Source organism: Astatotilapia calliptera, chromosome 1 (genome assembly GCF_900246225.1).
Source record: "Astatotilapia calliptera chromosome 1, fAstCal1.2, whole genome shotgun sequence".
NCBI classification, from domain to species: domain Eukaryota; kingdom Metazoa; phylum Chordata; class Actinopteri; order Cichliformes; family Cichlidae; genus Astatotilapia; species Astatotilapia calliptera.
The window spans coordinates 36600219-36617985 of NC_039302.1; the positions used below are offsets into that span (position 1 = coordinate 36600219).

Below are 17767 nucleotides of genomic sequence, written 5' to 3' on the forward strand. Positions count from 1 at the left end.
CAGTGCAGCTTAAATCATTAGAGGCAAATTTAGAGGGGGCGGGTAACCAGGTTTATGAGAAACTAAAAACCAAATTTAGAAAAGGGACAGATATGTGAGGGGGAAAATACTTAATCACAAGAAAATAAAAGATGCATTTAGGAGAAATTATAAGGAAAAAAATCTAAATTTACCAGAAAAGATTTGAGAAAAAGGGAAAAGTTTGGCAAACGTAACAAAAATAAAAACAAAGAGAAACATGTCAAATCTGGAGAAATGGAAATTTAAGATAAATACCGCTAAGTTAACGGCGCTACTGAAAAGTTCAACCTAGTGATCGTTTTCTACAGTCATGACTTCGAAGCGTATTTGTTAATAAAGTTGTTTGGGGGAAAAGGGTAATGACGTCACCGGAAGTGAGGTGTGTGATTCAGTTGCTAAGCTGCAGCCGAGCAGTAAACGGACCGTCGACAAGTTGCTGTCGCCGCCTCACCGGATCAACTTTAAGCCGTCCGTCGGTGACCGACAGACCGAGGTAAGCTGCCCAACGCCAGACTGCGTCTGCTCGGTCCAAGTTCCGCCGGGGAGCCGCTGCTCCTGACGCCGATGCCCGGCCTCAGTGTTCGGCTAACGTTAGCCCGGAGCTCGGTACGGCGGGTGGTTAGGTCAGCACCGGTGTTCCAGATCAACTGGCGTTTAGATCAACTGGCGTTTAGATCAACTGGCGTTTAGATCAACTGGCGTTTAGATCAACTGGCGTTTAGATCGCGAAAACAGCAAACAAGTAACACCACGCCGATGTTGTTCACAGGACACAAAGAGTAAACGATCGTTTACTCTTTGTGTCCTGTGAACAACATACTTGTTTGCTGTTTTCGCGATCTAAACGCCAGTTGATCTAAACGCCAGTTGATCGCGTCGCGCATGAGGATATCACCAGGTAAACTCGCCACATTTTTAAACATTTTGTTGTTCAACAGCATCAAGACTGACGGAGTGTGTTTGAGACAACCTCACAAGTGTCACAGGTGACACATTTGGCGTTTTTTTGCTGGTTTGTCGGTAGGAGCTCCTGAAACGCAAGACTGCCACACATCTGTTCGACCAACGCCAGTTGATCTAAACGCCAGTTGATCTAAACGCCAGTTGATCTAAACGCCAGTTGATCTGGAACACCCGCCACAGAGTCAGAGTTAACGGGTTAAAGTGGGGAGCAGACGGACCTCCTCTGCTGTGTTAGTCTGAACATGAGCTCGTCTGTGGTTTAATGAGCTTAATGAAGAACCTTAATGAGATTACCTGAAGTTAGCTGAAGCTCCAGGAGAGCAGAGCAAACACTCCTGACCACAACAGCACTGCTCAGTTAGTTTACCGGTGTTTTCATACACGTTATGATCTGAGAAAAATGCGCCAGTTTCCATAAACAGAAATGTTCGCTTCAGTCTGCAGACAGTAACACATGAAGGTTCTTGCAGATTTTAAGTATTATTTTTGTGTTAGAAAAATAGATATTATCTAACAGTTTGGATGTAGATGAAGGTGCTGATGAGGATGAGAAATATCTTATTTATCCCATATTTGGGAGACTTTTGTTATAGCAGGAAATGAATATCAGACACCAACCGACATCACCTGATAACACCAAACAAGATTTATTCTGTTTGTTCATTTGTGAAATCTTGTGTTTGCAGGTGAAGAATTATGTTATTTAAGAAAAAAATTCAAGGAGTTTGAATTGTGCGGTTGCTTTGAGGTTGTTGATGATGTATCTGCACCGTGTCTTTATGGATCACGAGATGAACTGTGGTACTGCATGAGGAAGTCGGGAGTAGCAGAGAAGGATGTGAGGGTGGTGCAGGACATGTATGAGGACAGAGAGAGACAGTGGTGAGGTGTGTGGTAGGAATGACAGATGGGTTCAAGATGGGGGTGGGATTACATCAGGGATCTCCTCTGAGCCCCTTCTTATTTGCTGTGGTGATGGGGACAGGCTGATAGACGAGGCCAGGCAGGAGTCTCTGTGGATCGTGATGTTTGCAGATGACACCGTGAGCTGCAGTGGGAGCAGGTCGAGGTATGCTCTGAACACAAGAGGAATGAAAGTCAGTAGGAGGAAAATAGCTGAACCGAAGAGGATAACGTGCCACTCGTCTCACTCTCATTCACACAATGAGAGAGACGAGTGGAAAGGTTAACATGCAAGCACCGGAGGTAGTGCCAAATGAATAATTGTTTCTGAGACGTGAGATGTGGGAATTTATGGATTTAAAATTTATCGCTCAAGCAGCCTCAGAAAGGCAGAAGTGTGACAGTTTTTTTATAAAGCTAGGTCTTTAACTGCTGTTGACTTTGACCCTGGCACGTTCTCCTCTTTGGCTCAGCTATTATAATGAAATCATTCTGGTAGGTGATTTTAATTGGGATCGGTTTTCTCCTGTGTCTGATTATTTTAAGGCACACTGTTTTTAATCTAACACAAATGACTAAAGCCCCACACACCTTATTCCCCAGATAAATCATCTTTGATTAATGTGCCACATCATTTCTCCACAGCAGTTTTTACCAGCGACTTGACTGATCGCTGCGTGGTTGGTGCTGCGAGGAACAGTTTCATGCTCTGAGCATCATCACAAACAGAAATTTAAAGCTTTTACATGAGCAAGCCTTTTGTCACGACTTCATGAATTTACATTGGGTCAGTTTTACATTGATGGACGGTGTTAACTTAGCTTGTAAATATTACTCTGAGAGTTTTATCTGCCTTGTGGACAAACATGCTGCTTTTAGCCAGGTCAGAGTGAAAGGGCGGGACAGGAAGCAGCCCTGAGCAGCTTCAAGAAAGTCCGACACTGATGCCAATGGCTAAGGTTTGGCAGCTGCGTAATAGCTTCACTGCTTCTATTAGGAAATCCAAATGTGATCACTTTCTGATCTTAACCACTGACAGTCTCAAAGTCCCTGGGACGCGTTGGCAGACTATAAATTCTCTCTCTGACAGCTTTGAAGAGCATTAACATTAAAAAGTCACCGGTCCAGACAGTCTGTCTCCGTTTTTCTTGCGTCTGCTTGCAAGCATCATAGATGAGCCAGCGTCTTATATTTTTAATCTTTCCATACAACTGAACACTTCAGCAGAGATCCCAGTGTGCCTTTGTACTGCCCTCCTGAAAGGTGATGATTCTTGGATGGTAATAATATGAACCAATCTGCAAACTCTGTATTTTAGCTGAGATTCTTTAATGGCTGAGGAATAATCAACCTTAGAGCTATCAGAATGAAAATGATATTTTATCTCTCCAGTACTGTAACTTAAAGGTTTAAAATTTAAAGTTCTCAATGATATCTACGAGGCCCTGGAAGCAAAGAAATACTGCACCCCTCTTTTTATTGATCGAAAGCCTCCGGCACTGTTGATCGTGGGGTTTTATGTCAGAGGTTATTGGAAAAGGGCCGTTCAGACCAAGCTAAGCACCTTTCTCACCATAAGCAGTGTGTGCAGTTTAATGGTCTCTCTTCCAGTTTTTTAAATGTGACTGATGGAGTGCCACAGGTTTCTGTCTTGGGACCTGCGTTATTTACTATTTATGTCAGTGCTGTGGGACAAAATCTAAGTGCAACTGCCTATTTTTACGCAGATGATTAATTGTGGTAATAATCTGGTACCCTGGTATCGACATGGTTTTCGAACATTTGCAGTTAGCTTTTGATCGTACACAGTCACAGCTGTTTCTGCTAAGGCTGTCTTTGAAATGCATCTATAAAAAAAACCACGGTTGTGTTCTTCTCAGAGGGTTCGGTTAACCCTAATCCTAACTTCCCTCTCTTGTATCTTCTCAAGGTACATGTATTAACAATGAAGCTGTGGAGTCTTACAAACATCGAGTTCCTGTTGAAGCTAGGCTGAAGCTGGAGTTTTGTTTTTCTTAGAAATGGATCGTTGGACTTTGTTTATCACGGCATTAAGATTTATCACCGGCTCAAAACCTTTAGCACACCACTGTACGTTATATTCACTGGTTGATTAGTCCTCATTAGCCTCATGCAGGATGGTTCATTGATAGCATTTTGTCTCTAAATTCATTTCTGGTTTACTCGTCTCCTATTTGTCAGATTACCTGTAATCTGACAAATAGTTTAGTCACAATCTGCGGTCTCAGGACTTCTTTGCACTCACTGTTCAGACCTCAGAGAGAAGGTATTCTCCTTTTCTGTCCCGTCCTCATGGATTACATGACAGAAGGATTTCAGGCTCTCAGCTGATTTTGCTCGTAGACTTTAAAAGACGCATAAATGGTTTTGTGAAATCATCACTGGGAATCTTGTTTTTAGTTTGACTGTGTAGACACTTGGTAAAATATTCAATATTTTATTGGTGTTATTTTATTATGCCTGTTTGAAACAGGTCTCTCTTGTAAATGAGGCATTGAGTCTCAGGACTATTTGTATAAATAAAGGTAAAATGAACAAGCACTTGGTGACAGTGGTGAGGAAAAACTTATTGTCACAGGAAGTAACCTCGAGAAGAACCACGCTCGGGGAGGGGCCGGTATGGGAGTGAGGGGAGGAAAAGAAAACACTCAGTGCATCATGGGAATCCTTCAGCAGCCTGAGACTATAGCAGGAGAAATCTGCTCTCTCTTTCTAGTCCCTGTCAGGACTCTTGCTGCAGCATTTTGGATCAGTTGAAGGCTTTTCAGGGAGTTTTTAGGACATCCTGATAATAATGAATTACAGTCGTCCAGCCTGGAAGTAATAAATGCATGAACTAGTTTTTCAGCGTCACTCTGAGACAGGATATTTCTAATTTTAGAGATGTTGCACAAATGGAAGAAAGCAGTCTTACATATTTGTTTAATATGTGCGTTGAAGGACATGTCCTGGTCAAAAATGACTCCAAGGTTCCTCACAGCGTTACTGGAGGCCAAGGTAATGCCATCCAGAGTAAGAATCTGGTTAGATACTATATTTGTAGGAAATTAACGGTCATCAAGGTTTTTATATCTTTAAGACATTCCTGCAGTTTAACTAACTTATATCATCTGGCTTCTGGCTTGTATACAGTGTTTTCCAATAATAGATGAGTTTAAATACTTGGGGTCAACCATCCAAAACAAGGGACAGCACACAAGAGACATGAAGAAGTGTGCAGGCTTGGTGGAGTTTCAGGGGTGATTTGTGACAGAAGGACGGCAGCCAGCATGAAAGGGAGGGTTTACAGGGTGGTAGTGACACCTGTGTGGTTTGGAGGCCGAGCTGAAGACGATGGTATCTTCACTGGGAGTAGAAATGAGAGCTCAGCGTCAGAGAGGCGAGACTGAGACGGTTTTATATGTCTTATCTCTTCTATCACTTATTTATCACTGTGTTGTGTTCCTGCAGGTGTTTGACGCTCAGTGCAAACACTAAATCAGAATCAGAATCAGAATACTTTATTGATCCCTGGGGGAAATTATTTTTTGTTACAGTGCTCCATTTTAAACCAGGAGCTGATGTCCGTCTCATGAATTAACCTCAGCCGGGGTCGTCAAACACAGCAGCCAGTCTCCCAGTATGACCAGTATGGCTGCCTCCAGCACAACCAAGATCGCATGGCGCCTTCGTGAGTATTAAAGTTACTCAAACGATCATCACACCCTTCCTGTCCAGCAGCCCAGCCCGACCTGAATTTGTTCCTCCTTTGTTGCCGTACAGAGGAGTTCGAGGCTCAATCCAGCTCCATTTCCTGTCTGGCTCTGGGGAAAAGCTCGGGCCGCCTGCTGGCCACAGGAGGAGAGGACTGCAGGGTCAACATCTGGGCCGTCAGCAAGGCCAACTGCATCATGGTGAGTCCCCCGCAATGCAAAATGCGATGGGTTTCTAATTTTTAAGGTTTCCGTCGAGGTTTTTTAGGCCTGAAACATGAGCAGATTCAAAGGAACCCATCCTTTACCTACTGCTCTTCTGCAGTCTGCAGGTCATGATGCCCACACCTGCCTCTCTCCTGTCACCACCTCACGCTTTTATCTTTATTATTGATTCATTTCTGATTGTTAAATGATGAAAACAGAGTTCGCTCCATGGGAATTAAACAGACTCATGTTTCCCCTCCACTGCTCGCCATCTTCCTCCAACTAAACTAACCTGCCTGACCTCTTACGTTGTGTGTAGTGCACCACATCATGGCAGAGTGCAGACTGTATACAGGGAGTGCAGAATTATTAGGCAAATGAGTATTTTGTCCACATCATCCTCTTCATGCATGTTGTCTTACTCCAAGCTGTATAGGCTCGAAAGCCTACTACCAATTAAGCATATTAGGTGATGTGCATCTCTGTAATGAGAAGGGGTGTGGTCTAATGACATCAACACCCTATATCAGGTGTGCATAATTATTAGGCAACGTCCTTTCTTTTGGCAAAATGGGTCAAAAGAAGGACTTGACAGGCTCAGAAAAGTCAAAAATAGTGAGATATCTTGCAGAGGGATGCAGCAGTCTCAAAACTGCAAAGCTTCTGAAGCGTGATCATCGAACAATCAAGCGTTTCATTCAAAATAGTCAACAGGGTCGCAAGAAGCGTGTGGAAAAACCAAGGCGCAAAATAACTGCCCATGAACTGAGAAAAGTCAAGCGTGCAGCTGCCAAGATGCCACTTGCCACCAGTTTGGCCATATTTCAGAGCTGCAACATCACTGGAGTGCCCAAAAGCACAAGGTGTGCAATACTCAGAGACATGGCCAAGGTAAGAAAGGCTGAAAGACGACCACCACTGAACAAGACACACAAGCTGAAACGTCAAGACTGGGCCAAGAAATATCTCAAGACTGGTTTTTCTAAGGTTTTATGGACTGATGAAATGAGAGTGAGTCTTGATGGGCCAGATGGATGGGCCCGTGGCTGGATTGGTAAAGGGCAGAGAGCTCCAGTCCCACTCAGACGCCAGCAAGGTGGAGGTGGAGTACTGGTTTGGGCTGGTATCATCAAAGATGAGCTTGTGGGGCCTTTTCGGGTTGAGGATGGAGTCAAGCTCAACTCCCAGTCCTACTGCCAGTTTCTGGAAGACACCTTCTTCAAGCAGTGGTACAGGAAGAAGTCTGCATCCTTCAAGAAAAACATGATTTTCATGCAGGACAATGCTCCATCACACGCGTCCAAGTACTCCACAGCGTGGCTGCAAGAAAGGGTATAAAAGAAGAAAACTAATGACATGGCCACCTTGTTCACCTGATCTGAACCCCATTGAGAACCTGTGGTCCATCATCAAATGTGAGATTTACAAGGAGGGAAAACAGTACACCTCTCTGAACAGTGTCTGGGAGGCTGTGGTTGCTGCTGCACGCAATGTTGATGGTGAACAGATCAAAACACTGACAGAATCCATGGATGGCAGGCTTTTGAGTGTCCTTGCAAAGAAAGGTGGCTATATTGGTCGCTGATTTGTTTTTGTTTTGTTTTTGAATGTCAGAAATGTTTATTTGTGAATGTGGAGATGTTATATTGGTGTCACTGGTAAAAATAAATAATTGAAATGGGTATATATTTGTTTTTTGTTAAGTTGCCTAATAATTCTGCACAGTAATAGTCACCTGCACACACAGATATCCCCCTAAAATAGCTAAAACTACAAACAAACTAAAAACTACTTCCACAAACATTCAGCTTTGATATTAATGAGTTTTTTGGGTTCATTGAGAACATGGTTGTTGTTCAATAATAAAATTATTCCTCAAAAATACAACTTGCCTAATAATTCTGCACTCCCTGTATAAAGGATGGGTGTAGATTTGAATTCTGAAAAGTGAAGCTTAAACCTGCGTTTTTCATGGATGTCCAGCAGGGGGCGACTCCTCTGACTGTGAATAGAAGTCTGTGAGAAAACGAGCCGCCTCCTCACCTGATCTCTGAGCTCAGTAAACAGTTTCCTGACGGCTTTATGGTCTCAGTCGCTGTTTTCAGGTCTTATTGAATAAAAGATGAAGCTCATTTTGGAAATGATGGTTTCCATTAGTGTTCAGGGGACGATAAAGCAGGAGATGAAGGTGGGCTTATTTTGTGATTGACAGGTGACGTGGTGTCCCTCAGCAGCTTCACTAACACTAACATTTTGATATACAGTCTGTGTTTTGAGTTTTTGAGAAAGGAGCGAGGTGCAGTTTTAGGTGATGATGTCTGTTCTGACTGTTTCCTCTCAGAGTCTGACTGGTCACAAGAACCCAGTGGAGTCTATCCATTTCAACGTGTCGGAGGAGCAGGTCGCCGCCGGGTCGCAGTCAGGTTCAATACGAGTCTGGGACCTGGAGGCTGCCAAGAGTAAGACTCTGTCTGTTCTGTGGCTACGAGGCTTTTTAGTCAAAGCTTCACCGCCTCTAAACTGTCTGTGTGCGTAATTTATCTGCACAGGTGCTTTAGATCAGCGGTGGACAGCGTAAGGTTCACACTGACAAAGAGAAGTGAAGTGAGCGAACCAGTCGATTAGAAATATGACACACAAAGAGCTGAAACATGTTAAAATCAACTTGCTTTTTTTTATTAGTGTGGTGAGTTTTTTCTAAATTTCTGAGTGCAAAGTTTGAGCTATGAGCTCTTCCACCTCTGCTGCCTCGAGGACACAGGACATCCGTCATACCACATGATGTCAGCCTCTGTAATATAGTACATCAGTCTGATTGAGTATATGTTATTATTAGTAGTATTTTTCCATCTACTCTTATTTTGAAAATTGATACAGCTTCCTCAGTGTTCAGTCTCAGGCTGTAACGGAGGACGTTGTACCCCGCAGTCAGAATAATCGTCCGTCCCATCATGCGGAGGCGTTTTAATGCACCTAAGCTGGGTCTTAGTTAGAAAGAGATGCAAAGAGGTGACCCTGCTGCTTCCTGTGCTCAGTTTTAAGGACTCTGATGGGACACAAAGCCAACATCACCAGCCTGGGCTTCCATCCCTTTGGAGACTTCCTGGCCTCCAGCTCCATGGACACAAACATTAAGGTAGGCGTGCTTTCCTGTGTGAGAACATCCTTGAAGTCTTAATCCGCTCTAATGAAATGTCTCTTCTTTTCTGCTGTCAGCTGTGGGACTTGCGGAGGAAAGGATACGTGTTCAGATATAAGGTAAGTTTGTGCTCAGGATGACAGGCCGGCTCCTAATATCCTGCTCGAATCCAGGTGCACGTTTCTAACAGGTGGACAGTGGCTGCAGGTGGATTTGGTAAACACACCTGTGGTGACCTAACAAAGTGTGATGTGGACATTTGCTTCAGTGGAATCTGATCTTTTATGCAAATGAGTTGACCTCATCTGACCTGGAAACAGCACCGTGTGAAAAGCTAAATCCTGATTGTTTTCAGGTTTCTGACAGATTTTTGATGTTTTTCAGATGTTTAAGCCCCGCTCTACATTCTGATGCTTGTTTTCCACAGTTGTACCATCACATACAAAACAAACACACACAGACACGTGGTCACTGTGCGCCAAAGCCGAGGACGCTCAGAATGATTCGGATTAAACTGTGTCAGTCGGAGCTTTTATGGAGTCTTACAGTAAACGGATTATTGCATTTAAAAGAACTGAGAGACTTCAATTTAATTTTGTTTATGCAGCGCCAAATCACAACATCAGTCACCTCAATGCCCTTTATACTTTAAGATCTACATACAGAGAAAAACCAACAATCATATGACCTCCTATGAGCACTTTGGCGACAGTGGGAAGGAAAAACTCCAGAACCAGGCTCAGAGCTTCTACTTTCCTTCAAAATAAAAGCTTCACATGAGTCTCGATAGCAAAAATCTGACCAGTGTTGGTGTTGCAGGGTCACACTCAGGCTGTGAGGAGTTTGGCCTTCAGTCCTGATGGGAAGTGGTTAGCTTCAGCGAGCGACGACTGCACCGTCAAGGTACGACCTGATCTGACGTCTCACCTTTAATGTAAAAAATATATTTTAAGGATTGTTTTTCCCGGTACTTACATGTTGTGGTAACTCTGACTCTGTAACAGTAGATGCTGAGAAACCTTCAGAGTAACTATAACCTGCAGGAGTTACACGATGCTGTGAATGTAAACTGTGAAGCAGAACATCAGCAGCAGGAAACTGTGCAGAAAGGCTGGAAGACGTTAAAATGTTCCAGCTGGTCCTGGTTCATGTTTGGTAGTCACGTGTTCCCATAAAATAAAACGAGCGATTGAATCGCAACATTTTTAGATTCTTCTACATTTTAAAATGGTTTTAAAAGGTCCGTCTGTTGAATCACTTCAGTGTTTTAGGATTTTTAAGATCCATCTTTTCTATTAAAATAGTTTTCAGGACACTTCTTGACCCAGGTTCAGTTACATTTATTTAAATAAAGTAATAAGCTGGTGATGTGTAACGACTCGTTAGGCTAACATTTCATCGATGTTTAGAATTAAGTTTCATTTCATTTGCAGCGGTCGGATGTTCGGGTGTTTGAGAGCATCTTGGGAATTTAAAAGTGTGAACATGATGTGTTTATTCTGTAAATGCTGTGAAAGCATCAAACCGGCAGCATCCTGTAATAAAATCGCTCATTCTGATTGGCTGAAGGAGGTGAGCTCTGCTCTCTTCCTGTTCGATGACCTCAGCCCTGTCCTCTTGTCTCCATCAGCTGTGGGACCTGGCTCAGGGGAAAACCATCACGGAATTCAAATCTCACACCGCCGCCGTCAACATCGTCCAGTTCCACCCCAACGAGTACCTGCTGGCCTCCGGAAGCTCCGACAGGTACGTCGCCGCAGGCCGAGCGCCCGAGACGCAGCAGCTCGGAGCTGAAGGAGCGACTCATGAGTGGAATCAGTGTTTGTGACACTTTGTGGCTCGTTTAGTTTTTCTGTTTCATGAAGCTCAGAGGCTGCGCGAGGTTGTCCTCTCTCTGTGCCGCCAAGATTTTATTTTGGTGCTGAGTTTGATTGTTTGTGGCATTTTTTAAAATGTAACATTTCTTTTAGTCTGAAATTCTTTTACTTTTTTTCACATACATGTCCTGTGTCTTCTACATGTCCTCTGCATGTGCCACTAAATCATACATTTATAACTAAAAGTAAACAGGAAATATAATATAAATATAATAAAATGGAAATAATAACTCATCCTTTCTCCAACACAACCAGCAAGTGCACTCAGTATTTAATCATTTCTTTATTTTTGCATATGAAGTATAAATAAGTATTCCAACATGAATCACTTAAATTGATTATTATGTTTAATTTGAGGACATCGACCTGGTGTTAGAGACAGTTTATAAGTTACACCAGCAAGCAAAGCTGTAGTTTGTGGCCTGATTTTCCGATTGTCATGTGATCGTGATGGAGCCGTTAAAGCTTTGAATGTGTCACTTCAAAGAAATGAGACATTTTGTAGGTTTTGGCCTGTTTTAGTGACAGAACAGGGAGCAGGGTCATTTTTATCTCAAACAGTTTATTGATGGAATAAATCTTACTCTCATTTATGAGAATAAGAAGTGACTCAAACACATACTTTCTTCAATTAATTATAAAAATGTCTTTAGCTTAGCTTGTAGTTAGAGCTGGGTTAGGCGACCCTAACCATCCCTCAGGTTCCTGGGGACTTCCCATGATGCACTGAGAGGTGCACTTTGCCCTCCACTCCCTCTTTTGTTCGTGTTTCGTTCCTCTTTTCTCTTTCTCCTCATTTACTGACTTGTCACTGCTGACCGTGGATCTGTTGGAGGTCTCTTCCTGTTCCTCAGCCGTGTTGTAGCGTCTTCACCTGACACTATAAAACACCTACAGGTGTCTCTAATGAGCTGCAGCTGTATGAACTCTGCATGTGCTTGCAGGACCATCAAGCTGTGGGATCTGGAGAAGTTTACGATGATCGGCTCGTTGGAGGGCGACACGACTCCGGTCAGGTGAGTTTTTCCCCGTTGCAGCAGGGTGTAACTGGAATGTGACCTCTGACCCCTGTCCCTGTGGTTTCAGGTGTATATGTTTTAGCCCAGATGGCTCCTGCCTGTACAGCGGCGCCACGGACTCGCTGCGGGTCTTCGGCTGGGAACCGGACCGCTGCTTTGACGCGGTGCCGGTGAGCTGGGGAAAGGTGTCTGACCTCGCCATCTGCAACCAGCAGCTGGTGTGTAGCTCCGCCCACCGCTCAGTAACAGTACTGTGCAGAAGTTTTAGGTAATCTTAATCTTCCACCTTCTCCACATGTCAGATCGGCGTGTCTCATCACCTGTCGAGTGTGTCGTCCTACGTGGTCGATCTGAAGAGGGTAAAGAAGAGCGGTGGCGCCGTGATCCAGGGGATCATCCAGGACGACCAGCCGCTCACAGAGCCGAAGAAGGACCCCAAAGGAGCGGCACTGCGAAAGAACTACGAGAGACCCACGACCACCTGCAGATCGCAGAGGTACGGCACACTGAGAGACAGGAGAAAATACTCCAGATACTGCAAGTACTGACTCCTGGATTTAAAGTTTTATACATGAGCCACTGGTTTCATTCATCAAACACTCAGATCACATGTCATATATATATATATATATATATATATATATATATAAAAAATCTTATTTGACTTCAGTGGAAAAGTTTCGCTTCCAGATTCTTTAATAAAAGTAAATAAAGTAAAAAATTTGCAGTTTTTCTTCTAAAAACAAACAAACAAATGTTTGTGATGTCATCAGGTTGAAGCACCGTTCAGAGTCTGACAGGCGGAGCCCCGAAGGGGAGAGGCGGAGCCCTAGCGAGGACGAGGCGGACGAGAAGCTGTCGTCTGCTGAGATCCACAACGCCGAGGACTACAAGGCCATCTTCCAGCCAAAGAGCGCCATCTGTAGGTGGACCCGGAGCATCGCAGCTCAGATGTTGAATAACGAATACAGTTATACGTACATACAACGAGATCTGTGAAATATTGCTATTGAAAAGGACGCTGAGTTCATCTTTAATCAACACTGCACCAACAAAATCTGTGTTTAGTTTCCCCGAAAGCTTCTATTTCCTCACCTGTTGATCCACCTGCAGCATCGCCATCAGTTCTGCTCTGGCTGATTTTGAGAAGCAGGCCATATTTGAAAAGTGAGAGGAGTAAACATTACTCGCTGTAAGAGCCAAACAGGATGGGAGGATCTGATTGGTTCTTTGTGCCTTTTTAAAATATTCATCCTAATGAGGACAAAGACACTCTCGTCATTTCTTCTTTTGTTTTCATGTCGTCACATTTATTTTGCAGTCTGAGCTCCTCGTTCTCCTCTCTTCCAGCTCGCACTCCTCCTAAGATGTCGGAGCCTTTTCCCGCTCCTCCAGAGGACGGTGAGTCCAGCACAGCTTCACGTTTCTGTGAGACATCAGGAGACGACGCGCCTCCGACGTTTCAGTTTATAGATGAAACACGAACAATAAATCACGTGTTCGACAGTGAAAAACACACGACACAAAAACACACAACAGAGGTGTTTCAGCTCCTGTTTTGTGGTTACTGGGTCGTTTCCTGATGATTTCTTCTTCTGCTCAGAGTCCATTTTGGCGATCAGCCGGCAGCTGAAGGACATCAAGTCTAATTTTCCTGATAAACAGCAGGTCAGTGAACGCAGCAGCCGTGTGTCTGTGTGGAAACATGGACGCCTTAGGACAGCGGACTATAAATGCAACGAACCTATCAGAGCTCAAATACCTGCTGTTTACAACAAAGTAGTCCTCCAGCCGCTCGGTTTTCTCTTTCTTTAGTTAAAGATTTTTCTTTGTCTTCAGAAAATCAGTTTAATTCAAAACCATCTAAAACCTTTAACAGCTGTGTGACTTTGGTCTGAGTGCGGTTATATGAGAGGTTTTATGAGTCTAAATTAACAACTAAAATGATGTGTGAGAAATTATTTTGTAATAATTTCTTGTTTCTGTCATTATTAACAGTTTTTCCAAAAATCAAATGCCCATAAAAACAGCTGAGATCAGAGAATAAAGGCTGTGACTGCTCGTGTCTGTTGTTTTAAAGGGTCCTCCGCTGGCTGCCTCCACTCCCGTGGTGAGGGTGGAGCCTACGGTCATTTCCGCTGTGAAGCGTCCGTCCCCTCCAGCTGCGGGCACAGTGTCCTCCAGCCACCCCGCTCCCACCCAGCCCCCCGTCACCGCGGCCAAATCCAAACCGCAGCTCAAAATCATCTCGAGCGCCCGGAACGAGCCCATCGGGCTGAACGTGGCCGACTTCCTGCCCGTGAGTGCACGCGTCAGTGTTTTTAGATTCTCGCGACAGCTTTGATGATGAGAATAAAGCTGAACGTGTGTGGTCGGTCAGTCTTCACCCAACCACAGATCTGGAGCCCTGAGTGACGAGGAGGCCCTGACCCAGATGAAGAAGGGTCACGAGACAATGTGTGTGATGCTGAGCAGCCGACTGAAGAACCTGCAGACGGTCCGAGGGGTGTGGACCCGAGACGGCATCAAGGTGAGGCTGACACACCGGTACCAGCAGCTCGCACGTGTGTGAGAAGGTCATGACCGTTTGGCGGTCTTCTGCCCGGATACAGCCGGGCAGCTCATTCATGCAGCTCCTTCTTTTATTGTTTTGTTTTCAGTTCGTTTGTGTCAATCAAAATATTTTCAAACTGCTCTTTGTTTGTGTGCAGATCGCTCTTGACACCGCCGTCTCCATGAATGATCCGTCCATAGTCGTGGACATCCTGAACATCATCAACCCCCAGCCGTGAGTCTCACACACACACACTCGTTTTCATATCTTAGTGAGGACATCTCATTGACATCATGCTTTAGAGAGCCGCTTACCCAAACCATGAAAAATGAACGCCTACTCGTAACCCTGAGGATTTGAGCCTCAATAATGCATTCAAGCTCGTGGGGACAGGCACTTTGTCCTCACAGGTGACTGTTGGTCCCCACAAGTATAGTAACATTTCAAGTTTCGGTCCTACAAAGCTGTCTAAACAGGTACACACTCACACACACAAACCCGTTTCTACATCTTTGTGAGAACCCTAAGTCACACCTTGGCTTGGCTGCTCCTCAGGGAGGAGAGTTTCACACATCTATCCAGTCAAGTTAAATGACTAATTACTGTAGAGCAGGGGTGTCAAACTCAGATACACAGTGGGCCAAAATTCAAAACTGGAACAAAGTCGCGGGCTAACGTTAATATTTATTGAAAAAAAAAATCTTCCTCCAGATATAAGAATGAATCTTTTCTTATGGACTCAAACAAGTTTTGCTGAAAAACTGAATATGGAACAAGCAAAGCTTAATACTAAACAATATATATATTAGCTGTATAATACCAGTAGGCCAGCTCTGATAGTAATTTGGTATGGCTTCGCGGGCCAAATGTAATTAGTCTGTGGGCCAAATTTGGCCCACGGGCCAGAGTTTGACACCTATGCTGTAGAGCCTAAAGTTGTGCGCCGCTTGTTTAATTAAAGACACAAAGAAATCTGCTTATTCTGCAACAATAGGCCATTTTGTCCCCACAATTATAGTAGCATGCCAATTTCCTGTCCTGACAAAGATGTCACACACACGCGTGGAGACACACACACACACACACACACACACACACACAATTCTGATTTTATACAAGTACAAACCTTTATTTACACTGGAGTTCAAAAACAAAACCTTTCTTTGTTAGTTTAACCCAAAAAATCTAAAAACAGTGACAGAAGCTGACGATTGATGACAGACGAATCGTTCTACGCAGCTTTATTATTATTATTATTTTCAGTCTGTTCTGTTTCCAATCACTGAAAAGTTTTTATTGTTTATTTGATTGCATCTGTCTTCTAAGTTTCATTTTGAAGAGTTTGACCTGCAGTTGTTTGCGGGTTGCTGACCTTTATGAACGTATAAAACCAGATGTTGCGCTGCTGTTCCAGATCTCTGTGGAAGCTGGACGTGTGCATGGTCGTCCTTCCTCAGCTCGACAAACTGCTGCAGAGCAAGTACGAGAGGTGAGCGGCTCAGAGGTAAAGTTTCTGTTGTCCAGAGATGGCGCGCGAGCGTTCAGCGGCAGAGGGTACGTTTTAAAACAACGTCAGCATCTTTGTGGGCGTTTTCATCAAGTGTGACGGATGACTTTGTGGGTTTCACCATTACAATGAGAGAAATGAGTTCTGATGATGCTTCAGACGAACTGCCGGGAGGCAGCTCGGGTTGCATCAGAGATGATTTCGTCTTCTCAAAGTGAATTTAAAACTCTAATTCGGATTTTACGTAAAAAGAAAGATCACTTCCTGTTTGGTAACCTGAGGTCACCCGGAGTACTTTGATTGTCAGGAGGTGGAGCAGATCTCCGCTTCCTCCCGTCCTGAACCTGAACCTGCCCCGATGCCGTCAGTGTGTCGGTATGTCGTGTAATTCCATCATCCAATCAGCTTCCTTCTCTGTGCGTTTCCTCAGCTACATACAGACCGGCTGCACGTCTCTGAAACTCGTCATGAAGCACTTCTGGACGCTGATCTCGGACACTCTAAAGGCCACGCCGTCCGTCGGGGTCGACATCACACGAGAGGAGCGGTGAGTCTCACATCTGTCCAACAGCTGCTTGACTGATTTAGCAGCACCGTCAATCAATCTGCTGATTACTCAGATTACTCTGAGGAGGAAATGCCCCAAACCTCGGCTGACTCCACCTCTCGTTCTGTGTGGGACGTTTTTAAAGATGTCTGACACGTGTTCGAACCCAGAGACTTGATTCCTGCTGTAATCGCTCCTCAGCCGGCTGCTTTTCCCTTCCAGGTCTCCTCTTTGCACTCTGCATCTGCAGGAGCCACAGCTGTATTTTAGTGACTGTAGTAGGTTTGTTTGTCCAGCAGGTGTCACCTTTGTGCTGTTGGCGAGGGCCTGCGTCCTCGCCAGCAGCAACACAGGCTGCTGAGGTTAACGGACGTTATTCCTGAGATGAGCTTCAGAGAGAGCAGCATGTTAGTGCGGTGGGGCAGCACTCATTCTGCGCCTCACTGCATTTGTTGTGAATGAAGGATGCTTCAGTGTCTCCTCCTCCAAGGGAGGTAAAAAAGGAAACATTAAACCACCTTTGGTGTAGTACTCAGACGACAGGAACCTTCATAATAAAATGAATTGAACTGTAACCAGCGACAGTCAGTTTCTCTTATAAAGGTTTGTGCAGAGATGATGTAAATCAGACGAGACACTGGAGCAAAGATGTCCCATAATTCATAGCAACACATCATCAGTGGCGGTTTGTTCAATCACTGAAGGAAAACCATTTTAATCGGACAGACTCGCCAACGTCTTTGTCCTCTGCGTTTGAGCCTCTGATGTTTTTGTGCTTCCAGACACCAGAAGTGCCGAGTGTGCTGCGAGCAGCTGAAGAACCTGAGCAACATCGTGAAGAACAAGGCGACGCAGGTCGGTCGTCACGGCAGCACGTTCAAAGAGCTGCAGCTGCTCATGTCGCCGCTCGACGACTCGCCCTGAGGGCGGCGCCGTGGATCAGCTGACTCCCAAGACCCCGCACTTTGTGTGTCCTTCTTTTGTCACGACTCTCTCCTGAGGCCTCCGTCACAGAAGAAGAAATGTTTTAATGTTGAAGACGTTAAGTGACACTCAGAGGAAGTTGAGAAATTAAACCGCCGCTGCTAAACGAGCGGGTCGGTACTCGAATCGGGGAGGAGTCTCGGTCTCGTATGGAGGCGCTGACGGGAATGTGCCTTCAGAGGTTTGGATGTTTAAAAAGTGCTCACAGGTTTGCACCACACGAGCGATTCATGAAAGGCTCGGACTTTTCACTTTTCTACTGTTCACTTTCTCCACTGTGTTCATGTACAGCTCTGTTTATTTAAATAAAGACAAAATGAAGTTAGTTACTGT

The 17767-nt window shown here is 44.6% G+C and overlaps 1 protein-coding gene across 2 annotated transcripts; it reads left to right on the forward strand.

The window, feature by feature from the left end:
- The first annotated feature begins 235 nt into the window (after positions 1-235).
- On the forward strand, positions 236-17759 carry katnb1 (katanin p80 (WD repeat containing) subunit B 1). 2 transcript variants are annotated; one of them, XM_026176348.1, is made up of 20 exons: positions 236-514; positions 5445-5578; positions 5671-5801; positions 8149-8266; positions 8843-8943; positions 9024-9065; positions 9766-9849; positions 10577-10692; positions 11768-11839; positions 11910-12060; positions 12145-12338; positions 12616-12764; positions 13193-13243; positions 13446-13510; positions 13923-14141; positions 14223-14372; positions 14554-14630; positions 15811-15885; positions 16334-16450; positions 17233-17759. In XM_026176348.1, exons 2-20 carry the CDS (start codon positions 5530-5532, stop codon positions 17372-17374), a joined length of 2103 nt encoding a protein of 700 aa, XP_026032133.1. In that variant the 5' UTR covers positions 236-514; positions 5445-5529; the 3' UTR covers positions 17375-17759. The 2 variants fall into 2 exon arrangements, with proteins under 2 accessions (XP_026032133.1, XP_026032142.1); XM_026176357.1 differs by lacking the exon at positions 236-514 and adding an exon at positions 895-919.
- Positions 17760-17767: the final 8 nt, after the last annotated feature.